General features: G+C 46.9%; 1 protein-coding gene across 1 annotated transcript; it reads right to left on the bottom strand.

Annotated features, from left to right (window-relative positions):
• gpatch1 (G patch domain containing 1) lies at nt 1–27,091 on the bottom strand. The gene is made up of 19 exons (XM_056278874.1): nt 27,006–27,091; nt 24,838–24,972; nt 22,883–22,968; nt 21,904–22,064; nt 20,339–20,495; nt 19,044–19,295; nt 17,800–17,944; nt 17,046–17,125; nt 14,517–14,724; nt 10,773–11,075; nt 9,757–9,935; nt 8,658–8,785; nt 6,715–6,821; nt 5,584–5,798; nt 2,933–3,179; nt 2,656–2,769; nt 2,094–2,200; nt 1,487–1,632; nt 1–154 (listed from the first exon to the last, which is right to left on the bottom strand). The coding sequence occupies exons 1-19, from the start codon at nt 27,073–27,075 to the stop codon at nt 121–123; spliced, it is 2,874 nt and encodes a 957-aa protein (XP_056134849.1). The 5' UTR covers nt 27,076–27,091; the 3' UTR covers nt 1–120.
• Between the last annotated feature and the right edge of the window lie 796 nt (nt 27,092–27,887).

Raw genomic sequence — 27,887 nt, 5'->3', positions numbered from 1 at the left:
ACGTCGACCAGACACACGTTTTATTTTTCAAAAGGAACACAACTGATTCAGTTTAAAACGGGAGACGGGTGATGGGCCGGTCTGTCAGGTTCTCCTCACAGAGGAAACACAGCAGCTCCGTCACCACAGCTGCTTGGAACCCAGGGTTTTTAACCTGCAAGGACAAGGACGGACCAGTTAGACCGGGGTCTCTAGCAGTTATTTCTCCTGCGCATGCTGCAGTGAAGAGCTAAACGGACGGACCAGAAATACTGTGGGAGAGAGACTTACTGTGACAAACACTAAACACATGACTGTGATCATAATGATAATAATAATCAATAATATTTCAGAAATATTATTTATTCACGTCCCACAGATCACTGTAGAACCCCCTGAAATCATCTTACAACACCACCCGGGGCTGCCCCCCCTGCCCCGAGACTGGGAACCATCGGGTTACAGCCAGTGTAACAGAACAACACACTGTTTGCAAAGGAGCTGAAAACCAGTTGAAGCTCATTTTGTCCTTTATCTGTTATTCATCTGTCATGACTTCACTGCTCTTCATTTTAATTCCTTCTTTAAGCCTTCAGGGTAGATCACTGAGCACCGAGCCCTGTTAGAGCCTGGCTTCACACTGATCAAGTTACCTACACTAATGCTGCTTCAGCCGTCTTCTTCTATAGTTACGAAGCTGCTGTGGCATGGTGACCTCCCTCTTACGCCTCCTACAGACGGTGCGATTTGGGCCGTCTCGGACGACAGATGACTAAACGTGGCAATATCTTCGGTCGTGGCTCCAAAACGGTGGTGCTGCGTCGCGCTGTGAGACAGGTTCGAAGATTCGGTCTTGCGACCGAAGCAACATGATGTCACAGAAATACGTGAAATGACCACGACCTCTTAACACTCGCATTACTTGGCGGCGGCGTGCCGCCACCACAGAAACAATGCCAGTGGAAAGTCAGTTAGGATCCTCTGTCGTGCTGGACACATGAATTCCCCGACTCAACAACATCACGCATGAGTGGTGTGTAATATCTTCTACTTTGTTGTTATTTTTGTTGTCATGATATAACTCATTTGGATGTAATGAGGTTAGGGTTAGGGTTTCTACACGTGGCCTGTTGTCATCATATACCGCTGAAGTGCGCACACAGCTTGTGTGACGATGCGATTACTTGTAAGGAAGATTTGAGTTTTGCTTTAGAAATGAGCTGTTTGTGGCTGGACGAGCGTCTCCATTATTTCTGCGGAGCCTGAATTATCATAGGTACCTTTTGCAGTACTACAGGAGAGGACACAGTAAGCTAGGCTGACAGTCCCTGCATGAGTCTAAGTATCACACGTGTACCTGAGTACGACCTGAGTTTTACTGCACTGTTCAGCTGTAGATGTTCCAGCTTTGCTACGGTTCTTGGTGATCACATTCTCTGAACAACTCTGTACGTGACTGCAGAGCAGCCGAGAAAAAGCGGGGTCTTTGTGACCTGCGAGCCCTGACCTGCTCAAGAGCTCCTTTGCGGACACCTGCCCTGACCCGTCATCTTTGTCTGCGCCGCTCTCCTCCGAGCTGCTGTCCGACGCCTCCTCCTTCTTCTTCTTCTTCTGCTGCTTGCCTTTGTGTTTGTGCTTCTTGTGCTTCTTCTTCTGCAGAGAGACAAGAGAAAGTCAGCAGTGAGGATGGACCTGATGAGGTGAGGGGACGTTTGAGGGGGTGAGAGGATATTTGAGGAGGCGAGAGTGGATCTGGGGAGGTGAGAGGGGATTTGAGGAGGTGAGAAGATATTTGAGGAGGTGAGAGTGGATCTGAGGAGGTGAGTGGACATTTGAGGAGGTGAGAGTGGATCTGAGGAGGTGAGTGGACATTTGAGGAGGTGAGAGTGGATCTGAGGAGGTGATTGGACATTTGAGGAGGTGAGAGTGGATCTGAGGAGATGAGAGGATATTTGAAGAGGTAAGAGTGGATCTGGGGAGGTGAGAGGGGATTTGAGGAGTTAAAGGGGCTCTAAGTAGGTGGAAGGAGATTTGAGGAGGTGAGAGTGGATCTGAGGAGGTATGAGGGGTCTGAGGAGGAATGAGCTGAAAAACTTTTGGAGATTTGCCTCCACCTTTTTCTCCTTGTGTTTGTGCTGTTTCTTGGCTTTGTGCTTGTCCTTGTTCCTCTTGTGCTTCTCCTCCTTAGCGGGGGGGCTTCTGGAGAACGGGACTCCACCAGCTGGATCAAAGACAAACTGAAAGTCAGATACTGATCTCCTTCCAACGAACAGGCAGCAAGTCAGTTAATCTGTCAGTCTGTCCATTTAGAGACCGCCTGAACTGCTTTCATTTCCATCACGACATTCAAATTGAATATAATAAGCCCACTAAGACTTACATACACACCACTCATAACTGGCAATAGCCACTCACCAGGGGGGCGTAGCGTGTGGGAGGATCAAGCTACCCCCCCCCCCACCACCGTACAGACACCCCGACTGACCAGAGGAGGCGCTAGTGCAGCGACCAGGACACACACCCACATCCGGCTTCCCAGTTACCCACAAAATATCATCACACCATCAAGATCAACATACTCATTCATAAATATTTAGATTTTTTTTTTTGGTCAATATCACCCAGACCTAAATCAAGGACCAACGACCAACGCTTAGTTCATTTATGACAACTCACTCAGAAAAGACGAAGGGGGCGGCAGCTTGGGGCCAAACTCCTCCTCTTCCTGTGCTGTGTTCTGAGGGGGTGGAGCCACGGCAGAGGCTGGCTGTACCACAGGAGGGACCGTCACTTTAAATTGAATGACAAAACATACATACACTTGCTTTTAATCAGCACTATTCACATTTTCAACACAAAGTAGAACCGAGGCTGATAACAAACCAAGTGATGAACTGAGGAAGAACGCTACACAAGACTAACACCACTTCTGTTTCTGTAGAGGTCTTTTTACCAGTTTGCTGGCTGGAGGAGGTAGAGGTCACTGTAGGCATGCTGGTAAACAGGCTTGGCAGCTGTGAACCTATCTTGTCCTGAACTTGATCTTCCTCCTTCTCATCCTCCTCATCTTCACTTCCTCCCTCTGATGAAGAGGAGGACTTCTCGTCGGAGGAACTGGCGAAAATGGCCTTGAAGAGATCCATAGGAGGCCTGGTGTCCTCTTCGTCTTCATCCTTGGAGTCAAGCGTGGGCTCCTCTGTCTGGAGAGGGAACACCATCTGTTTAAAGGTGCTGTGTGTAACATCAGAATCAGAATCAGAATCAGAACACTTTATCCATCCCCGAGGGGAAACTGGGTCCTATCACAGACACTCACGCTCTAGTAAAGAAAAACTAACAAGAGACAAGAAAATAGAAATAAATAGAAACAGATGATAAAACAAGAAATAGAAATAAGAATAAAATATGTAAATATACGTGCACCATGCTCCAGTATATAAGACCCTATCTATACAGTACTACTGCAGCATGAAACAAACAGCACAAACAGACACCCGGCAGGGTAAAACAAGAGGAAGGGCCAGTCTAATGACTACTGACTCAGAGTGTCTGACAGTCTGAGGGAGGAGTTGTAAAGTTTGATGGAAACAGGCAGGAATGACCTCCTGTGGCGCTCTGTAGTGCATTTCGGCAGGGCGGTGCAGTAGTTAGTGCTGTCGCCTCACAGCAAGAAGGTCCTGGGTTCGAGCCTCGGGGTAGTCCAACCTTGGGGGTCGTCCTGGGCCGTCCTCTGTGTGGAGTTTACATGTTCTCCCCATGTCTGCGTGGGTTTCCTCTGGGTGCTCCGGTTTCCTCCCACAGTCCAAAGACATGTAGGTCAGGTGACTCAGCCATACTCAATTGTCCCTAGGTGTGTGTGTGAGACCTGTGATGGCCTGGCGTCCTGTCCAGGGTGTCTCCCCACCTGCCGCCCAATGACTGCAGGGATAGGCTCCAGCATCCCTGCGACCCTTAGAGCAGGATAGGTGGTTTGGATAATGGATGGATGGATGGAGTCTATCACTGAAAGTACTCCTGTGCCTGACCAGCATGTCATGGAGTGGGTGGGAGACATTGTCCATGATGGCACATAACTTCAACAGCATCCTCCTCCCAGAAACCGCTGCCAGAGAGTCCAGCTCCACCCCCACAATGTCCCCGGCCTTGCGGATCAGTTTATTGAGCCTGTTTGCATCCGCTACCCTCAACCTGCTGCCCCAAACAGGAGAGCACTGGCCGCCACAGACTCACACCACATCCTAAGTATAATACTGCCAGTAAACAGAGGCATTTCATCTTACTGAGAACAATATTGAGACAGGACAGTATGTCAATACTGAGATGGGGCACGGAAGCGGGGCAGGCTAAACTAACTGCTAGCCCATGCAGACCGGAAGTTCCAATAACACTGAGGGCGGTCTGGTGGTGGCCTCACCTAGCCTTGACTGTGTTTTTGGTGTCGTCGTGTGGAGTGTGGGGAGGTGTGTGGAAGGTGCTGGCTGGGAGAGCTGGCATTGGATCGGCTGGGGGAGCCTGGTCTGCTGCATCCGGTGGGCCCATGGACTACGGCCCCTGCCTGGAGCTGTGCCCGAGGAGGAAACACCGAGGGCGGTCTGACAGAATGTGGAAGCGGGGCAGGCTAAGCTAACTGCTAGCCCATGCAGACCGGCAGTTCTGACAGTCATCCTGGCGTTCACTCTCTTGGACAGTGAATTTATTTATTTTTTGTGGATATGTTGGATAGATATGTTTTGTAGTTTTTTTGTAGTTTATGTGATAGTTTATGTGAATGTGTAATAGTGATGTTCACATAAGTCACATGAAAATACAGACCTCCTCAACAGTCATTCACATTCACTAACTTTTATGATTGTTATTACTACATATGACAGCAGAGTTGGGAGACCAGGTTGAGCAAGTCAAGTCCTTACCGTGGATTTGCCCTACACATGCACTTATCCACCTGATTTAGCCTTACTAGTTTCCTCTACCTTGCTCAAGAGTGGTGTGGATTAGTACATGGGTGGAGCAAATACATGGTTAGGACTTTGGCTTGCTGGACCTGGTTCTCACAACTCTGTAGGATAGTATTGTAACGATCACGAATGACTAGACTTGCTAGCTGTTGGCAAACGGGTCGAACCCTTTAGTTGACTGGTTAACGTAGTCGTCTGTGGTGTGGGACACCCGGGTTTGCGGTCCGGTGGTTCCTGGCTGCCCCTCCCCGAATTCGCTACATTGGTGTCAGAAGTGGGATGGCGAGAACGTGAGGCCATCGGAAGTGTGTGCGCCCAGAGGTGTGAGGGAGCTGGTATGCTGAAGAGTGGGGATGCGCTTCCCGAAGGAGGGGGATAGTGCAACGATCATGAATGACTAGACTTGCTAGCCCTTGGGTAATGGGTTGGACCCTGTAGTTGACTGGTTAACGTAGTTGCCTGTGGTGCAGGACGCCCAGGTTTGCATCCCGGCTGCGGCGGTTCCTGGCTGCCCCCCCAATTTGCTACAGTATTATTTGGGTCTATCAGTTGAAACATGACCTGGTAGTGGGCTTCTAAAAGGACGGTTTTAGATATATATTTATTTCATGTCCAGCTACTGAAGACCTTAAATGTTGAGGAACTCTACCTGGGTCTGTTGTGGCGGGGCCGGGATGGTCCTGTCAGGAGAGCTGGGTGAGGTGGTTGAGGAAGTCTTGGTTGTCTGCAGGGATGCTTTCGTTCCAGACGCCTGGTTCCGAGCCACACTCAGGAACTCACTGAGCGGGTCCGTCTTCTTATCCTCTTCCTGGCCCCGAGCATCCCATCTGGACTTTCTGCCGGGTTCTGAAGTCTTCGGAGGCGCTGTGGGAGGAGAAGTTGAAGAGGTCTAGACATGTTTCCAGAAGTGAACACAGTCTGTGTGATTTCCTCACACCAGAACCTTCAGGCACCAAAGAGCCGTTTCAGCAAAATGAAGGTTGTGGATTTATCAGGAAGGTGTGTGTACTCCCATTCCTCGGTTTCTGTTCTGCTTTTGGTTCTGTAATTATTAAAAACGCTAGAGTATGCTCCTGGTCCAGACTCTAGTCATGTCTCGGTTATATTTTTGCGATACACTTCTCTCTGGTCTCCCAACCCATGTAATCCAACCACTTACGAAGAATCCAGAATGATACTGACTACTGGGTTTTCAACCGGATAAGATGTGCATGTCTCTCCATTCTTTGTATTTTTACACTGGTTCATCAACAACATCAGGAGTGTACATCAGCATGTACACTCCTGTTAACCCTCTTCATTCTACCTCTACAAAGCTCATGCCTATGTCCATTACAAAAGGGCTGAGTTCTAGATCCAGACTCTTATCTCACCTGGACCCAATATTGTGGAATGAACGCCTGTCTTCCATCGGAGATACTGATTCACTTACATCACTCAAGAAAGCCATAAAAAGTAATTTTGCAGCAACTGTATGTGTAACTGTTGTGATGTCATGACAGCGGCTGGTTTACGGCAGTAGGAGTGGTTCAGTTTAGTGACTAGATGGTATCAGTGATGACGACCTAATCAAGGTGCGAGCCAGACGGAGGTATCCTGACACCGCTGATCACACTCCGATCCCAGTGCATCATGTGTGTGTTTACACCTTGTATTAATGTTTTTCGTTAACCAGATACAGACTACAGGTGTAAATGGGTTGTCAGTGCTTTGAGGTACATGCAACAGCGCCGCCTGTCTGTTGAATCTGGATGTGCTCTCTGGTTCAGTGTTAGCGTACCTGTGGTCTGTTGAAAGGAGCTGGTTGTGGGACTCTCTGCCACATTCAGGAAGTTGAATACGGAAAATTTGTCTCTCTTCACCTTGGGCATTCCTATGACCCCTGACCTGGGGATCAAACACACGGAAGATTGGCTATGGGGCATTACAAAGGTGGAGTGAAGAAAAGTGTTTCCATTCTGGACAAAGCATAATGCAGAAAAAAACCCATAAATCACGTTGTAACCACAACATTCATGTATATCTATATGATCAACCTGACTGGAGAAGGACTTGGTAGCCTATCGGACAATGTCAAACTGTCCGTAAGACATCTGAGAGTAATATTTGGCTCTGATGTTTTTTTGGAAGGAGGGTTGTTCCCTCTTGTTGCCTCAAGTTGAGGACTATTTCTTAAATTAGATCCTTTTTATTCTCCGCTGACCTTTCCTGTCTTCCTGGTTGGACAAGCGTAGCTCTCTCTACTGACCCTGCGACTCCGCTCTCAACTGCTGCGATACAAATGCAGCAGCAATACTTTGAATGAACACAAAGAGATGAGACCACATGTCACCCACCTTAGCTTCGCTTCGTTGGCTGCCTACTAGCTCCAGAAGTGACTTCAAGGTTTGACTTTTAACATTCAAACCACCGTAGTTTCTGGCACCTTGCTGACCTTTTAATTGTCCACTCTGCAAGGCGTAGTGAGACAATGGTAGTGAGACTAGCTATGTTTTCTCCCCAGTTGTATCCGGCCAATTACCCCACTCTTCCGAGCTGTCCCGGTCGCTGCTCCACCCCCTCTGCTGCTCTGGGGAGGGCTGCACACTACCACATGTCTCCTCTGATTCTCGTGGAGTTGCCAGACACTTCTTTTCACAGTGAGAGTTTCATTCACCAGGGGGACGTAGTGCGTGGGAGGATCATGCTATCCCCCCCCCCCCAACAGGCGCCCTGACCGACCAAAGGAGGCGCTAGTGCAGCAACCAGGACACATACCCACACCCGCTTCCCACCTGCAGACACGGCCAATTGTGTCTGGAGGGACGCCCAACCAAGCCGGAGGTAACAAGGGGCTTCGAACCGGCGATCCCTGTGTTGGTAGGTAACGAAATAGACCGCTACACTACCCGGACACCTGAGACCAGCTATGTTATATGGTTTGGAGATGGTGGCACTGATGAAAAGACAGGAGGTGGAGCTGGAGGTGGCAGTTGAAGATGCTGAGATTTTCATGGGGAGTGACAAAGAAGGACAGGATTAGGAACGAGTGTATTAGAGGGACCGCTCAGGTTGGACGGTTTGGAGACAAAGCAAGAGAGACAAGATGGAGATGGTTTGGACATGTGTGGAAGAGAGATGATGGGTATATTGGGAGAAGGATGCTGAATATGGAGCTGCCAGGGAAGAGGAAAAGAGGAAGGCCAAAGAGGAGGTTTATGGATGTGGTGAGGGAGGACATGCAGGTGGCTGGTGTGACAGAGGAAGATGCAGAGGACAGGAAGAGATGGAAACAGATGATCCGCTGTGGCGCCCCCTAACAGCAGCAGCCGAAAGTAGTAGTAGTAGAAGTAGTACTAGTAGTAGTAGCAAGGCATAGGGCTCTCCTCACTGTTTCCCATTTCTGATGAGCAACACAAGCCGATGGAGTCTTTGTGCTCAGGCCTTTACAGAACCCCCCGTCTGAGAATCTCAGTGTCATCTTGAAAGTTTCTTCTTCAGTACATCTCTATGAAAAGGCAACCCTCTTATCTTTTGTGATCTTGTTCTTGTTTCTCTGTCAGTAACTCTACTGGCCTGCCCCTTCCCTATAGTTTTGGTTCTGCCCCAGCTAAGCACTCTGTAACGCTGATTTGAAAATGTTTTTATCACCTAGTTCATCAGATTCTATTATCTAGATTTTATCATGTAGGTGAGTGTACGTGTGTGGGGGGTGGGGGTGGTGTTGGTGGATGTGTGTCTTACCCAGGGTACGGGTCAGGGATGTTGAATCTCTTGCAGAGCAGTTTGTCCGGGTGCCACTCATACGTTTCCCTCGTGAGTTTTCCAAACATCTTCATTTTCACTGCAGCCTGTTTATCGTCCACGTCACCCTGAGGAGGACACAGTGACGTCACGCCAACACGCTAACCACACACAACCACCACACGTGTGCCACGTCCACAGGTTGTAAACGTACACGTCAACGTGTCTTGGACTGGTCTAGAGCTAGGTGTCACATTATGTTTCCAAAAAATTGTGTCTGTCTGCCAAGTTTCATAGCTGTTCTCATTCCTTGGTTTTTCTGTCTCCCCATCCCTTTTTCTCCCCAATTGTACTTGGCCAATTACCCCACTCTTCTGAGCCGTCCCAGTCGCTGCTCCATCCCCTCTGCCGATCCGGGGAGGGCTGCAGACTACCACATGCCTCCTCCCATACATGTGGAGTCGCCAGCCGCTTCTTTTCACCTGACAGTGAGGAGTTTCACCAGGGGGACGTAGCATGTGGGAGGATCACGCTATTCCCCCCAGTCCCCCCCCCCCCAAACAGGTGCCCCGACTGACCAGAGAAGGCGCTAGTGCAGCGACCGGGACACACACCCACATCCGGCTTCCAACCCGCAGACACGGCTGCCAATTGTGTCTGTAGGGACGCCCGACCAAGCTGGAAGTAACACGGGGATTCAAACCAGTGATCCCCGTGTTGGTATACACTGCTACGCTACCCAGACACCCCCCATTTTTCAGTCTTTATATGTACTGCAAAGGACATTGTTCATTTGGTTTTAAAAGCATTACACAAAACGCATAATTACGATAACGGTTGGGATGAAGCACTGACGGCACAAGACAGACAGGAACGTGATGAGGCACGCTGTGGTGTAGCTATCTACGGAGGTGTAGGTATGTTGGGGTGGATACAGGATATTACATTCTGTTACTCTATTTACTCTGAGGTGTAACACAGTTTTGTACTGTGTGATATTTAACAGTCTGGTGTGTAAAACTATGTTACTGTGTGTGACTATAAATTCCAGGACAGGTTGTGGCACAGTTGGATATCTGATGGTTTTGTGTTTCCCCACCTCCTCGTCACGGCTGACCTCCACGGTGTCACTGTCCTCCTCGTGCTTGGCTCGGGTGAAACGAGAGGAGAGTGAGGAGGCACTTGGCTTGTAGAGGAGTGCTGCACGGCTGAACTCATCCCTCTCTCGGCTCCTCTCCCACTCCGTCATGTTGCGGTCCAGACTCGTCTCCAGTGCGTCTGAGGAAGGGCAAGGACATGACACCAAAACATTTCTGCTTTCCTTTCCTTTTTTTGTTGTCGTTGATTTTTTTCACCCTCCCCCCCCCCCCAGTTGTATCTGGCCAATTACCCCACTCTTCTGAGCTGTCCCGGTCACTGCTCCACCCCCTCTGCCGATCCAGGGAGGGCTGCAGACTACCACATGCCTGCTCCAATACATGTGGAGTCGCCAGCCACTTATTTTCACCTGACAGTGAAGTTTCACCAGGGGGATGTAGTACGTGGGAGGATCACGCTACACCCCCCCCGAACAGGCACCCCGACCGACCAGAGGAGGCGCTAGTGTAGAGAACAGGACACATACCCACATCCGGCTACATCCCTACAGACACGGCCAATTGTGTCTGTAGGGATGCCCGACCAAGCCGGAGGTAACACAGGGATTCGAACTGGCGATCCCTGTGTTAGTAGGAAACGGAATAGACCACTGCGCTACCCGGACGCCCCCAATACTTCCAATATCTTGATGCCGATGAGGCCACCTTGGTTGGGCATCCCTACAGACAGAAATGCGAGTAGCCAGAAAAAGTACATTTTCTTCTCAAAACTATGAGTATGCAGTTCAAATGTTGAGTCTTTAAGCAGCAGTCACCTGATGGAGTCTCCTCCATCTTCTGACAATGCTCTTCTAAAGGTGTATTGTACAACCAAATAATCATACGAGGGCACAAAACTCTCCATGACCATTAACTAAAGTTACACTGTAACTCAGTCGCTACACCACTGTGTTGTTTATAAGAGAGCAGAACTACATTTCCAAAACATTTCCTCGTTATCTGGACCAGGGCTGCCTACCTTTGTCTCCCATTTTCAGTTTGCTGAGGTACTGGTCATAGCGTGCCTGCTTGCTGGGGTTATTCTCAAATGGCCTGAAGGACTGGGAGCCCTGTGGGCCAAGGGCCCTGGGGTCACTCCACGCCATCAGAGCAGAGGCATGTGTCTGGGCTGCTGTCACCCTGCCAGAAACCGGGGCACCATGGGAGTTTTGAGCGGTGGTGGAGGGAAGGGTATTGGATGGACGGTCGTTGGAGGACTGGCGGAGGTTGGTGAGTCTCTCCCTATCCTCTGAACTTAGCAGTTCCATGATGGAGCTGGGCCCTGAGATTGACATACAGACACAAAAATAAGAATAGTAGTTATATTGTATTACCATTATAATAATACTTGTAATTACATTAGCTAATTGACACAAGCACTGGTTTAACCAGTTCCTTTTGAGAACCACAAGCCTCGTTCTTGGAATAATCACTTTTCCATAAAATGACCCTCAATGAAACAAAGTTGTACTGGAAGAATAAATGGACTCTAAGGGGTGTTTGCATGGCTTTAAGCCACAAAATTAATCCATTTAAAAGATTAAGCGATTACTAATGCACCTTTAAAACAATATTTAATTTCACAGAGATGCTAGTCAAGTCACACTTTATTTATATAGCACATTTCATATACAGGAGACACAATGTGCTTTACATGAAGTGACAACACAATCGAAACTGTGATGGAAAAATTTAGTTATCAATATACTCCACTTGAACAGAGCAAAGGCCTTCGTCTTAACATAACCCCCTTCGAACACAACAAAGTTTTGTCTTATCTATCCCTGGCCAGATTGCGCCCGGAAGATCCGGAGATTACACCTAGCCATTCAGATTCAGATTGCGCTGAAGCCCCCAGACCATTTGCACACTCTCACATCTATGCCCTTTGTTGAATAGCCTATAAAAATGCTTAGCAGGGCCAACGCGCTCTCTTCTTTACCATTCTCTTCTAGTTGTTCTTACGTGACGGTTTACTCTTTGTAAACTGTCCCTTTGCGCGCAAAGTCTGTTTTTGTCTTGCTTTTCTAAATAAATGTTTTTCTAAATGACTTATTGACAACCAAGGCTCTTGACCAACTCATTTTTATAATTTCCACCATAAAACACAATCATAAAAGTGCAAATGTAGAAAATAAATATGCATATCAACAGGTGTTAATGCAGTTATATGGGAATCGGAGCAGAATATACAAATATCAAAATATACAAGCCACACACACACTTTCACACACACACACACACACACACCAAGAACTTAGCCATTGGCTGTTCTGAAAAGTAAGGTTTTTAATCTGCTTTTAAAAGTGCTCAGTGTGGGGGGCCTCTCTCAGGTCCTCAGGCAGGACGTTCCATCTACTTGGGGCATAGATACAAAAGGCGGCTTCCCCTCCTTTAGAGTTAGTACGAGGGGTGGTTAAAAGACCGCTGGACCACCTTTGGACCGGAGAATTCTTGCTGGTTTGTATCTAATTAGCACATCTTTTATATACTGAGGTGCAAGACCATTTAGAGCTTTGTATACAAGTAACAGAATTTTAAACTCGATTCTAGTTTTGACAGGGAGCCAATGCAGAGATTTAACACGTGTATTCATACTTTTTAGTTCCGGCGAGAACACGTGCAGCTGCATTTTGAATTAACTGTAGTTGCCACAAAACTGATTTTGGAAGGTCGGTAAATAGACCATTACAGTAGTCTAGTCTACTTGTTATAAGTCCATCTATTCCATCCATTATCCAAGCCGCTTATCCTTACTTAGGGTCGCGGGGATGCTAGAGCCTATCCCAGCAGTCACTGGGCAGCAGGCCGCCAGGCCATCAAAGGGCGTGTGCATGGGTTAATTTCGCAGAGTCTGATTTTGATAGTAAGCCCCTTAGTTTTGAAATGTTTTTAAGACGGCAGAAGGCTGTTCTTGTGAGATGATTGATATGGCTCTTAAAATTTTGATCACCGTCTATGATTACACCCAGATTTCTAGCTTTGCTTTTGCACTCCAGAGACAGAGAACTGAGATAAGCCGCAATTCTCTGACTCTGAGTCTTTGCACCAAAAATGAGTATTTCTGTTTTGTCTTTGTTCAATTGTGCAAAGTTCTCTGACATCCATAGATTAACATCATCAATACAATGAGTTAGGGGGTGTATGGGATCTAGGTCATCAGGAGATAGGGATATGTGTGGTTGTGAATCATTGCACCATTATTGTAGTTTGTTTTGTGATTCTGTATAACATGTGCGAATGGGCGCATGTAGAGATTAAATAGTAATGGTCCAAGAATCGAACCTTGGGGTACCCCACACATAATATCCAGTTTGTCTGAGGCAAAGTCTCCAATGGACACAAAGAAGTGCCTGTCCTGTAGGTAGGTTCTAAACCAGTTCAGAAATGGGCCAGATAGGTCGATCAATTTTTCTGATCTCTATAGTAAAATATCATGGTCAACAGTGTCGAAAGTGGCATTGAGATCCAGCAACACAAGAACAGATAATTCATTAGAATCTGTGTTCTTATGCAGATTGTTCACAATTTTGATAAGTGCTGTTTCTGTGCTATGGTGAGATCGACAAACTGATTGATAAATTGCTAGAAGGTTGTTTGATGTTAAATAGTTATTAAGCTGAAGATTAATTGTTTTATTTCAAATATTTTGCTGTGGAATGGTAAATTGGAGATAAGCCTATAGTTGGCAGTGACTGTCGCATCAAGGCTGCTCTGCTTCAGAAGTGGTTTAATGACAGCTGTTTTAGATGCTGCAGGAAATACACCTGACTGAAGAGAGCAGCTCATAATTTCAAATACCTCAGGTCCTAAGCTATTAAAAACTGTTTTAAAAAATGTGGTAGGGAGAGGCTCCAAGCAGCAGGTAGAGAACCTGAGCTGCCCAATAATATTGTCTAGTTTTTAAGGTCTAGAGCAGCGTTTCCCAACCCAGTCCTCAAGGAACCCCTATCCTGCAAATTTTCGTTGTAACCCTGCATAGGTAGCCCTGCTTGTACTTACTCAACCAATCATCTCACAGCACTTAATTATGCAAGGTGTGCAATGTCTGACATAATTCATTGCTGATTGGTTGAATAACTATAAACAGGTACATATTCAGGGTTGCAAAAAAAATCTGCAGGATAGCAGTTCCTTGAGGACTGGGTTGGGAAACACTGGTCTAGAGGGTCAAAGTGAGACAGGCGCCAGTGATATTTCTGAAGGTTCATTTCTGGACCTTGAGGCACTAATGTACTGTGTCTAATGGCAATAATTTTGTTGCTGAAGAAGGTAGCGAATTGCTCACATTTTACAGTGGACAGCATCTCTGATGAGGTTGGAGATGGATTAATAAGTCAATCAACCGTGGAGGACTTCTGTTTTAACTTTTAACTATTGTTAAAGATTTCATTAATGATTTTAGAGAAAAAAGACTGTCTGGCCTGTTTAAATTCTTGTTGTAGTTATTCAGTCTATCCTTGTAGAGTTCATGGTGAAGCTGAAGTTTAGTCTTTCTCCACTGTCATTCAGCCTGGTGACACTCTCTCAAGCTGTTTAACAACCACTCCATTTTGCTACTGTATCTTTTCCTTAACCTTTGTAACAGTTCCAAGCACAATTAAGGAAAAGTAAAAATAAAAGGAGAATGGTTGCATTTTTTAATGTATTCAGATGCACTCTGAAATCAGCCCACCCCTTTCCTTTAAGCACAAAAAATTGTGACTTGTTGACATGTTGGTACCTTGAAGAGCTGTTTCCCCAAGAAGTGATCTCCTCTGAGCAGAGTCCAGCTGGTGGCGCCCGACCTGTGGGGCCCCGGCCTGGGGAAGCTGGCCCCGGGATGCCTGTAGGGCCTGGGCCACCAGTGGACTGACATTTGAGATATCCACTACTGGCCGGAAGTAATGTACCGGACGATAGTCTCTGGGCAGAACAGGAGCAGGGAATACCTTCAGAGAGTGAGACAGAGCCACAGAGAGAGAGAGACAGAGAGAGAGACAGAGACACAGTAGTATTTCTTATTTCTGAATAATATAATGTTTAAATTTGTATTGACTGTGCAGAGTGAGCGTGAGAGATTTTTTTTAACAATACTTTAATAAAAAATTCAAAACTGTTACAAAACAACAATAAACATGATAAAAACCAACACAGTAACAGGAGTCACAGAATCCAAATCATCTCAGTACACTCCCAAAGATCCGCTCATCATCCACAACACAGCAAAGGACATTTTCATAACACAACACACTGCAAAAACTTTCCAGTCTGTAATAATAGAAATCTATTTTTAAACAAGTTTTTACCATTTTTATAAACAAGAAGACAGCATCATCATCCAAGTGTTCTCCAACGGAGTGATAACACGAGTCGATCTCAGCTCTAACCGGGAGGCAAGAGGAGCTGCATTGTCCATGTTTGGACCTGCAAGCTGAACTACATGTCCCAGAGTCACCACATTCGACACACAGAACCGCCTGAGCAGAGTCGGTCCTACTTGACTGCACTGAGACGGGTGCCATATATGACTGGAGCAGCCAGAACATTGAGTTGTGTTGTCTCAATCTCTCTTTTTTTAACAAGTTCCACACATTAAACAGTCCACTATAGAATTCAGGAAATTCCTTCATGTTAAGCTGCTTTAAGTCCATAAAAAAAAAAGAATAAAAAGATCTGTTCAGTCCCAGTCCACCTAGTTGTCTCAAAATGGTACAAGCCAGCGACCTCCGCACTAGATCAGTAGGACCGCACAGAAACCTTTGTAGGAACTGGAAATGGAAGGTAGCGCCTCTGCTGCTCAGGTGGATCAGGCCCTGTCCTCCTTCATTCCTCAGCAAATACAACATACTCTGAGGCACCCAGTGCAAAGGAGCTAACAAGAAGAGCCTGGGTCTTGGACAGCAGGTCTGGTGTGTGTGTGGGTGTGTATGTGGGTCACGACTGACAGGTGATGCCATAAAATGGGCGATACCAAATTATTTGTGATGAGGACTCGACCTCTGTAGGACATCTTGGTTAAAATCCACTTCCACTTGCTAAACGACCTTTGACCTTTTCAATAACATTTCCCCAGTTTTTAAGAACAGATTGATCACCTAAAAAAAAACACTCCTAAATATTTCACACACCCCCTATCTTCCAAATCAACCCCCCAGGCAAACTGAGCTTCTTCTCCAGTACACCTCCAACACTGAGAGCTTCACTTTTGATCCAGTTAACTTTGGCTGAAGATATGAAGCCAAACTGGATGACAACCCTCACCAACATGTCAATATCCTGCTGACTGTTCACCAGAATTGCCAAATCATCCACATAGGCTGACAGTTTTAAAGGTGTGCAGTACAACCTGGAATAGTTATACCCTGAAGGTCAGATCCAAGTTTGTGCAACAAAGGCAGGAGCATGAAACTCAGCTTCACTCTGTTGTGAACTCTGTGCTTTTTCCTGCTGTGGTTTTTCCTGCTTTGAGCTCGGTGCTGCAGTCCCAGTTTGCTCAGGGCTCTGTCTGTGCTGCAGTCTCACCATCATTTGACTCACTAGTTGGTTTCTCTGGACAGGAACGGATGAGGTGACCCTCCATTCCACAGCCAAAACATTTCATTTTCTCCACAGATACACAAACAGTGTCGTCAAAACCACCTACTCTGAACTTCAACATCAAATTTAACTCCTCGGTGTTCTTCAGAACCACGAAGACCTGCCTTCTGAAGGACACAACATGTTTTAAATGTGGAGATTTACAGCCCAGAGGACTCAGTTTTATAGGGGACATTAATTGTCCGTGTCTCGCCAGGTCTCGCTGCAAAAGTTCATTGCTAATGAACGGAGAGACTTTGGACAAAATGGTCTTTTTGGCCAGATTAACCAGGGAAATGTGTCTTTTATCGCCACAGCTTGCTCAACAACCACGTTAACTTCAGCAACACTATCCAGAAAATGAACCACTCCAGTATTCATCCTACTTTCATACCACTACGATGATAAACCTGTCAAAATACAAAACCCAAGATAAACAACAAAAGATAGAAAGGATAGAAAACACACCCACGCTGAAACGCGCACCTACTCTCACCATCTTCCACTCTCAGCATGCACTCAGAGAGAGAAAGAGAAAGAAAGAGAGAGAGAGAGAGAGAGAGAGAGAGAGAGAGAGAGAGAGAGAGAGAGAGAGAGAGAGAGAGAGAGAGAGGGGGAGGGAGGTACATTATCAGCCATCCTCTGAAAGCATTCTCTGGCTCATAGTAAGACAGAGGGAGAGAATGTGACCTACTGTTTTTTCTTCAGCAGGTTTAGATGCCAACCTGAAGCCCTGCAGAATTTTTCCCAGGTAAGAGGCGTCTCTGCTTTGGCCTGAGTGGAGAAAGGATCATTCAGTAGCTGAACATCAAACAAACAGACAAATGCAAGAAAACGGTGTTGGTATATGACCAGTGCTGAGACCCAACAGCTGTGGGGAGCAGGAGCCTATTCTTGTTCTCTGACCCCACCCATTATCCATAAGATTCAACCCTGGCCTCTATGTAGAGACTCGACCAATTTTCAGACCACCGCCTATGGATGGGTTTAACATTATCATTGTTTCATAATCGATAAGAATGAACAGTGACCACTGTCTTTGCACTAGATATACCTTATCATACCTTTATAAAACCGTGATAACTGTCTTATGTCCTACATTTACTAATTAAAGTCCCACTGTGTAAGTGTTTTGCTCATTAGGGATCTCTGTGGCCGTCAGTGGTAAATACACTAACATTTGACCACATTTTGACGAGTTAACCCACAAATCCTTTGCCATCATCTTTAGTGACATTGGATTGTAAACGGGATGAGGGTCAGCACCTCCAAGTCTGAGGCCATGGTTCTCTACCGGAAAATGGTGGATTGCTCCCTCCGGGTTGGGGATGAGTTGTTGCCTCAAGCGAAAGAGTTCAAGTATCTTGGGGTCTTGTTCACGATTGAGCGTAGGATGGAGCAGGAGATTGACAGGCGGATTTTAAGTTTGCTAAACTACATTACATCACCTTTGTTCTTCCTGTACTGTTGTGGAGCAGTCCATCCATACAGCCCATCGCCCGACTCCTCTCCCAGCACTGTATCATAGTTGGACATGTTGTCTCTGTGGTAAACATCTTCATCATCATCCTCCAAGGCCCCAACTCCAAAGGCCTACGGGTTAAAGGCCACAGGTAGCACTAGAATTACAGACCAGTGGTTTCTGCAGCACATCCATGGCCAACAGTCACAAGTGTTACCTCAGTTCTCTTTATCTCTTCTATGCTAGGCTAGCTAGCCAGCTAATATTAGAAGTGCTGATTATAAAATCATGTATTTATCTAGAAAACCGCCGTGGTCTTAACAACCATAGAGGTTTTTACACATATATCTCTATGCATCATTGTGTCACATAAAACCTTACAAGACTATGCACAATGACATACACACCCGAAAACACACACTCATACACATTCTTGTACTTCTATCTTTGTGAGGACCCCTCATTGACTACAGTCATTCCCGAGCCCTTAACCCTATCCTTAATCATCAGAACTACACGCCTAACCCGAACCTTAGCCCAATCCTAATTTTAAACTTAACCCTACACCTAAATCATAATCTTAAAAGAGATCCATGGGGCGTCCGGGTAGCGTAGTGGTCTATTCCATTGCATACCAACACAGGGATCAGCGGTTCGAATCCTAGTGTTACCTCCGGCCTGGTCAGGCGTCCCTACAGACACAATTGGCCGTGTCTGCGGGTGGGAAGCCGGATGTGGGTATGTGTCCTGGTCGCTGCACTAGCGCCTCCTCTGGTCGGTTGGAGCACCTGTTCGGGGGGGAAATAGTGTGATCCTCCCACATGCTACGTCCCCCTGGTGAAACTCCTCACTGTCAGGTGAAAGAAGTGGCTGGCAACCCACACATATCGGAGGAGGCATGCGGTAGTCTGCAGCCCTCCCCGGATCGGCAGAGGGGGTGGAGCAGCAACCAGGATGGCTCGGAAGAGTGGGGTAATTGGCCGGATACAATTGGGGAGAAAACGGGGAAAAAATCCCCGTCCCTCAAAAAAAATAGATCCATGAAGAAAAGAGGACCGGCCAAAGTGTTCTCACTTTGCAAGAAAGTCCTCACTCTGACAGTTAAAAGCTCTGATTGTTTCTTACAAAGATAGAAGTACAAGTACACACACACACACACACACACACACACACACACACACACACACACACACACACACACACACACACACACACCATCCCCTCCACTACCTGTCCGGCCACACCCCCCCTGCGTCTTTGTATGGGATTCTTGTCTCCAAACAGTCTGCTGGTTCTGTCAGAGTCCACACTGAAAAGGTTCACATGTCCCTGTCCAGAACCTCCCCCCAGCAGGGCCTGGGCCGGGTCCAGCCCACGGTAACCTAGGCCATGGACATCAACTTTGGGGTTGAAATCAATGGGCGTGATGTCCTTCGGGGCAAAGGTCACGTTTTCTGGCGCGAACTCCTCATCATCCTCCTGCTGTGGACACATAAGGAGGAATAACCGACGTTAAACATTTCATGTGCAAACAATGTTCATCAACTTTTATTGTCGATTTCTAAACATCTAAAGTGAATCTTCAGCAGATGACTACGAGGTGGCTGGAGCCTTGGCTTGCAGTTTAAGGGATCACTTGCTTTACTATAAAAAAACTGAATTTACCACATTGATGTGACATCAAAATCAACAGGTGAGCAACTCAACCGTGTAGGAGCACAGCAGATTTACTGTACGACCCGCTGGTCGCGAACCATTTCTGTTGTTTATCTTTCACGAAGTCATGAAAACTCACCACGAGTTGGCCATGAACGCTTGTACAGACACAAGCTGAGGATCACCTGAAGAACACTGACATAAGCAGGGGTAAAGTCTGGAACACAGTCTGCTCACCGTTTCCAGAGACTCCTCTGGTTCCATTAACACCAAAACGTCCGGGATTTCACTCCTACCTAACGCCACCATTTTAGGAGCATTCCCGGAGCGGCAGGTCTGTTTCTCCCCCCCCCCCCCATAAATTCATTAAACTCCAAAGGGGTCAAAATGACCACCTTGGTTGTTCTAGTGTTAAAGAATCCTCCTACAGTGGCTGCTGATACAAACCAGAGTTGATATTAGGGCTCCTCCTGGTGTACAAACCCCTGAATGCACAAGCACCAGCCTACATTCATGATCATATTACACCTCACATTTGAGTCCGGTATCGTTTCCCAAATCATTATGCAGATTGACAGGACCGCCATCGGTGCTGTGCCCTCACAGGGTACCGATGGAAACTATCAAATCCTCTGTGGCGACCCCTGGGAAACAGGGAACAAGCCAAAAGAAGAAGAAGAAGAAGAAGAAGATCCAGCAGCTAGTCTCAGGTGACTTAAGCAAAGTCAGATGTGACAGGCTACTGACAGATGTTGTAAACCCACGGTAAAGTTGCAGCCACGTTTTTCACACAACAGAAGAAAGGAGGGGAGAAGGGAGGAATGTATTAGTCTCTCTGTTAGTGGGAAGGCTCTGTTAGATCAACCTACCTCCGACTCCTCCGAGCCAACAGGGGCCGAAGCGCAGCCGTAAACCCTGCGTCCGCATTCTGCGTTCTGCCTGCTCGATTTCCTCTTGACCCGAGGCCCCACCCCCTGGCCATCCTTCCATCCCATCTTCCTCAGAAGCTCCACCCCTATGGATGACCTGCCCAATCAGACGGTTATGACTTCATCAACAACATTCAGATTAACGCTGTCCAGTTTCAACATGGTGCATGCATCCTGTGTGTGTTGTGGGGCGGCAGGGAGGAAACCCTCACTGCAGGTGTCTCTAAGCAAGACTGCCACAAGTACAAGTAGTACTATGTTAGTACAAGTACAAGTAGTACTATGTTAGTACAGGTAAAAGCAGTACTATGTTAGTACAAGTAGTACTATTTTAGTACAAATACAAGTAGTACTACATTAGTACAAGTACAAGTAGTACTATGTTAGTACAAGTCCAAGAAGTACTATGTTAGTACAAGTAAAAGTAGAACTATGTTAGTACAAGTACTACTATGTTAGGCTGTAAGATGTCCTGTTCATGTGTGTCGGTGAGGGGTGGGACGAGTCACAGATCTCAGGGTTCGATACGTCTCACGATTCCGGGCTCAGGATTTGGACTCAAGACACGTATTCACATGTAGTGCAGGTGCAGAGGTTCTAACAACATGTTGTGCCATCTTTTCTTGTTGTGTAACGCAACTGCTTTACTTTAAACCTTTGAACTTTAAAAACCACTAGAACGACCGTGGTGGTCATTTTGACCATTGTGGATTTTCAAGGTTTACGAACTTTGTGAAATAAAAAAGATACAGACCTGCCGCTCCCTGAATGCTCCTAGAACTGCATATATTTATGACGTGTGTTGGTTGCGTGATTTCCTTCACAACGTTCAGTTCTTTTTTTACATGTCATGTGCTGTCCGTTGTGTTTTCCGGGTATTATTGCCAACATGTGTGGGTACAGACGCCGTTACAGATGCACCATGACTACCACCGACGCGTTGCAGTATTTACAGGCATTGGACAGCGGCCATTTTAAACGGTGTGAAAAATAGTATTGTAACGATCGCGGATGTGTAGACTTGCTAGCCCGTTGGCTAACGGGTCCGACACTTTAGTCGACTGGTTGACGTAGTCGCCCATGGTGCGGGAGACCCGGGTTTGTGTCCCGGCTGCGGCGGTTCCCGGCTACTCCCTGAATTCGCTACAGTATTTAAGTTGTTAAAATGTTAATTTTGGTGTCAGTTGTTTCATAACAGACATACTGACATATGTAATGCATTAATATCTCAACTGGGTATTTATCTGGACAGAATACAGAGTTTAAAAACCAGCGGTCATTGTGACCGCCCATGGTGGCTTTAGGTAGGAGTGAAATCCCGGTCGTTCTAGAGTTAATACCACATGACCTCATGAAACAGGGAGCATCTCGAACCGTGACGACCGTATCGAACGATTCGGGATTTGATCCAGTATTGTCCCACCACTAGTGTCTGCACTGTCTGTGTGTGTGGTAGCACTATAAAAAGACCACACTAGGTGAATGAGGTGGTTGTGGTCTCTAACCTCGCCGGTGCGATCAGCTCCTCCAGCAGCGAGTCTCCAGGAATGGGTGCGGACAGGGAGGAAATGGCTCGGGCCTTGTCCCGGATGCGATCCCTGCGGCTGGAGAAAAACTCCTCGCTGGTGGTGATCTCTTTGGGAGCGATGCCATGCTCGCCCAAGTCCTGAACCGCAAGTAAGAGAATGCCAAACTGAATCACCAGGACCCATCAGCAATGCTAACGGTCATTTATTTAGCACATTAAAATAAACCTTCAAGCTGGACTCTGGAAAATTTAGTTTAACTTACTGAAACCTATGGCGATACTGTTTCAGACAAACAGCAAATAAAATGTATATAGGAATGATTGTTTTTTACTGGGGGCCGTACAGTGTGTTGCATCTTTACATCTGCTCACCTATCCATCTGTCAGTCAGTCTGTAGGTCCAACTGTCTAGCTTTCTGTCCATCTCTCTCTGCCTCTCAGGTTGAATGTGTCATTAAAATAAGGTGAACTAGGGCGTCTGGGTAGTGTGGCAGTCTATTCCGTTGCCTATCAACACGGGGATCGCCGGTTCGAATCCCCGTGTTACCGCCGGCTTGGTCGGGCGTACCTACAGACACAATTGGCTATGTCTGTTGTCTGTGGGTGGGAAGCCGGATGTGGTTATGTGTTCTGGTTGCTGCACTAGCGCCTCCTCTGGTCGGTCGGGGTGCCTGTTCGGGGGGGGGGGGGTAGGGGGAACAGTGTGATCTTCCCACACACTACATCCCCCCGGTGAAACTCCTCACTGTCAGGTGAAAAGAAGGGGCTGGTGACTCCACATGTATGGGAGAAGACATGTGGTAGTCTGAAGCCCTCCCCGGATCGGCAGAGGGGGTGGAGCAGCGACCGGGACGGCTCGGAGGAGTGGGGTAATTGGCCAAGTACAATTGGAAGAAAAAAAGGTGAACTATCCATCTGAACTCATGAAAGAGTGTTTCTAATCACGACAACCACACCTCTTCATCCATGAAATCCTCAGGCCTCGCATCTTGTTTCTCAGCTTTCTGTTGCCGCGACGACACAAAGGTTGATGGGGTCCATCCTGAAAGGAGAACAACATGTTGACTTTGACGACAAACTGGAAAAGAACTACTTGGTGTGGGAAAAGGTTGTGTTTTATGTGGTTGGCATATATGCGAGTCAACAACGAAGCCGCGGGAAGTTGTCAAGCAGTGTGAGCTGTCTGTAGAACAGCTCACACAGGCTGCTGGTAACTTCTTCACCAGTACATGAAACATGTAGCTAAAGCAGCGGCAACCAACTCTTCTGCTTTAACCTATTATTAATATGTACATGTTGATTGCACAGTGTAATGGCTATAGCATAATAATAATAATAACAACCCAGCCACTGGGGACGCACAAGCCAGTACATTCTTAGTGCTGGTCCCAAGCCCGGATAAATGGGGAGGGTTGCGTCAGGAAGGGCATCCGGCGTAAACCCTTTCCCTAATCAGATATCCACTACTACTTTCGGCTGCTCCCGTTAGGGGCCGCCACAGCGGATCACCCGTCTCCATCTCTTCCTGTCCTCTGCATCTTCCTCTGTCACACCAGCCACCTGCATGTCCTCCCTCACCACATCCATAAACCTCCTCTTTGGCCTTCCTCTTCTCCTCTTCCCTGGCAGCTCCATATTCAGCATCCTTCTCCCAATATACCCAGCATCTCTCCTCCACACATGTCCAAGCCATCTCAATCTTGTCTAATCTCTTCTAAGATTTTCATTGGGAGTGATGAAGAAGGACAGGATTAGGAACGAGTATATTAGAGGGACAGCTCAGGTTGGACGGTTTGGGGACAAAGCAAGAGAGGCAAGATGGAGATGGTTTGGACATGTGTGGAGGAGAGATGCTGGGTATGTTGGGAGAAGGATGCTGAATATGGAGCTGCCAGGGAAGAGGAGAAGAGGAAGGCCAAAGAGGAGGTTTATGGATGTGGTGAAGGAGGACATGCAGGTGGTTAGCGTGACAGAGGAAGACATAGAGGACAGGAAGAGATGGAAACGGACGATTCGTGTTGGCTACCCCTAATGGGAGCAGTCGAAAGAAGAAGGACTACAGAATAATGACACCATTGGTGTTTAGATCGGTTCCCTAAAAGCCTTGCTTTCACTATGCAATTCTGTCTGCCGCCAGGTACGATGTTGCGGGAAAATGAAGGCTCAATTTATGGCATAAAGCAAGTGGCTCAACCACTGCACAACCAAAATAGGAAGAGGATACTGTTTTTGTTAGTGGGTTAGGTTAAGATTAGGTTAAGGTTCATCAAGCGTCCTGTTGTTGTATCAAACTCTGCCTCGGGGGACACAGATCTCGACAGGGAAACAGAGTTCGATACAACACCCGCGACTTGAGAGGGTTCCAAACCGGCATTCAGTCGGTATTCTTTCTACTGGATCAGTAAGTAACACAACCTGCCTACATATTAATATTACTACCAGATATTACCAGATGTTACTACCAGATACTGTGCCCTTATCATGGCACTGAGATCGGGGTTTCTAGTTCAAATTGGCATTCTTATGGGCTGTTTCTTGCTTTGGACAGTAGCCAGGTTGCTAGTACATGGAAAGCGATCCAGTTGTCTTTGCGGCAGCAGCACAAACAATAACACCACTTGGAAGGGGGGGGGTGGAGGTAGAAAGGTCAAAAGTTGTCTACAGCCGCTTTAAAAGCTCTTACTGTATGGGTGTAGTAACACACTTATTTTTTCCTACCACATATACATCCATCTCAAATGGGATTACATGGTCTATATTTGTTGAAACCCAACAAAGCATTAGGAGAGAAAGACTCGGACCCAAATCCAGATCCAGAAAGTGACTGATCTGTTCTGTCTCTCTATACATCAGTCCCACAGGACAGCACTTCATGTTTTAATGAAGAATACATCGTCTGTCCATCACAAACCTTCCTTTGAGCCCACAGTGTTGAAATATCCAGCGGAGAAGCCTCCGGTGAAGGCGCCATGGAACCTCTGATAGCGGCCCTTCTCATCCTTCACCGTCTGCTCGTGTACCGGCAAGGGCTTCCTCAACGGCTCATCTGTAAAAGAAACCACAACTTCTTCAACCCACATTATGGTTAACTCACTGTGCCTTCATGCAGATGAATAAAAGCTTTTATTTTGCTTCACACGTTGACAGATCTTTACGCTATGCTCATTTGACAAGATGCCAAAAAGCCAAAAGGTTTTTTTTTTCCTCCCAGTTTCGACTCGTCTCATTAAGCAGCGTTGTTTGTAAAACTGTGTTGGTAGTCCAAAAATTGTTGAACAGTCAATTAAACAACATGTTGCTATTTTTATTTTCTTCACTTTGAATGGAAATGTATCAACCAAGATCTACTTTAATGGAATATGAGGCATACAAACTACAAGAGATGCTAAATGTGGCACAAAAGAGCCTTGTTAGGATGAGGGTAAGATGGCTTCCCTGTCTGGTCCACAAAATATAAACTCATGCAGCAGGCATCAAAACAAAGATGCTAAAGAAGACAGACAAAAAGCCACAAGACTGTCATTACTGTAACGTTATAAAGAAACCCAATTTTTGACCTTTGACATTTTTATATTCTTCTCAGCTGTGTCTGATGTATGAAATCATTAATGATCTCGTCCCGTCACCCCTAAGACAACATGTGCTTACCCCGGACTCAGAACACAATTGGGCTGGGCACTGATCTCACCATTTATCATCTGTCAGTGGTATTTAATCGGGATGAAATTTGAATTTCGTCAAATCACGACACACAATTCTTCTACTACTACTACTGCTACTACTACTACTACTACTTTCAGCTGCTCCCGTTAGGGGGCGCCACAGCGGATCGCCTGTTTCCATCTCTTCCTATCCTCTGCATCTTCCTCTGTCACACCAGCCACCTGCATGTCCTCCCTCACCACATCCATAAACCTCCTCTTTGGCCTTCCTCTTCTCCTCTTCCCTGGCAGCTCCATATTCAGCATCCTTCTCCCAATATACCCAGCATCTCTCCTCCACACATGTCCAAACCATCTCCATCTTGTCTCTCTTGCTTTGTCTCCAAACCGTCCAACCTGAGCTGTCCCTCTAATACACTCGTTCCTAATCCTGTCCTTCTTCATCACTCCCAGTGGAAATCTTATCATCTTCAACTCTGCCACCTCCAGCTCCTCCTCCTGTCTTTTCATCAGTGCCACTGTCTCCAAACCATACAACATAACTGGCCTCACTACCATCTTGTAAACCTTCCCTTTAACTCTTGCTGGTACCCTTCTGTCACACATCACTCCTGACACTCTTCTCCACCCACTCCACCCTGCCTGCACTCTCTTCTTCACCTCTCTTCTGCACTCCCCGTCACTTTGGACAGTTGACCCCAAGTATTTAAACTCATACACCTTCATCACCTCCACTCCTTGCATCCTCACCATTCCACTGTCCTCCCTCTCATTCACTAATATGTATTCTGTATTGCTCCTACTGACTTTCATTCCTCTTCTCTCCAGTGCATACCTCCACCTCTCCAGGCTCTCCTCCACCTGCACCCTACTCTCACTACAGATCACAACGTCATCCAAAAACATCATAGTCCACGGGGACTCCTGCCTGATCTCGCCCGTCAACCTGTCCATCACCATTCCGCATCAAATACGCGGATCATGACACACAACTCGATCGTCTGATAATGACGATGAGCCTGCCCGCAGAACCTGATCACGAACCCAGGTCTAAATATTTGAGGGACAATTATTTAAAACTAGTTGTGGTGTGACATTACATCACAAGATATATCAGCTTTCACCATTTTCTTACTTGAAACCATGGGTTCAAAAGTCGTGCACTTGCCAATAATTGCCTGTTGCCATGGCAACGTCCTAATGACTGTCTTTAACACCCTGCGGGACTAAAATCCGGTGTATTGTTGTTGTCGTTACGTTGTGTTTTGTGTGCTCGTACCCTCAGCCCGGGCAGTTCAGGCGCGGATTTGCTCGTAGCTAATCGTGATGGCGACTGTCTAATAGTGCGCGGTCCCTGTTAAATGGACAACCAGCGAATAAATATAAATAACTTTAAACAAATAAATACGAGAGTTACCTTCTTCCAGCGGCTCTAAAGCGGCGCCATAAGTTACAAAATCCTCGTCGCTGTCGCCGTCGGACGCCATGTTGCCTACAACTACGGCACCTAAGGAGGGACAATCCCCGTCGGCGTCAAAACGGTAAAGCATGTTAAACAGCGACACTCGGTGGTTTGAGACGGAATTACTGCGAATTTTAGTCCACAACGTGTGTCACATATCAACCGAGTCGACGAAACTCGGAAAAACCGACACAAATGTGTAATCTGTATCTATGATTGTCCTTCTGTTTGTCTACAAAACCCACTGCTGGTTCCATATAGTTCAAAGTGAGACCGGGACAAAGAGGGGAGAGACTCACAGACAGAAATGGTCCTCTTGTCGTGGTTATGGGGCTACATAACTCCCCTTATTGAGCTCGTAGGAACGTTTGTTTACAGCTGCTGTTTCCTCGGTTCGGGTTTGCAGTGACGCACTTCCGCTGCGCGGGTTTTTTGGGTTGTTGTTGTAATGGTGGAAGGAATAAATGGTGCACGTTGTGTAGCCGAAAGAGAAAGTGGTCACGACTCCTGCTTGAGCCCCTCTACACTGGTGACCCCGACGTTTGTCTCTTGGTAGTTATCAGAGACAATCTTTCCAACGAACATGGTTGACGAAATCAACGCGGTTTCTCTCAAATTGCCGGAGTTCTGGGAGTAATCGGCAACGCCATGGTTCGCCAAGGCGGAAGCGAAGTTTGCTATCCGCAAGATAACGGATGATGCTACTAAATACTACTACGTGGTATCGGCGCTCGGGGGTTCGACTGCAACTAGAGTGGTGAGTCTCCTTACAAATCCTCCGGCGGCAGACAAATACAAGGGGCTCAAAGATCACCTCTTGAAGATTTCTGAACTTTC

Source organism: Lampris incognitus, chromosome 4 (assembly GCF_029633865.1).
Source record: "Lampris incognitus isolate fLamInc1 chromosome 4, fLamInc1.hap2, whole genome shotgun sequence".
In the NCBI taxonomy this organism is placed as follows: Eukaryota; Metazoa; Chordata; class Actinopteri; order Lampriformes; family Lampridae; genus Lampris; species Lampris incognitus.
This window is presented reverse-complemented; position numbering and strand designations above follow the sequence as displayed.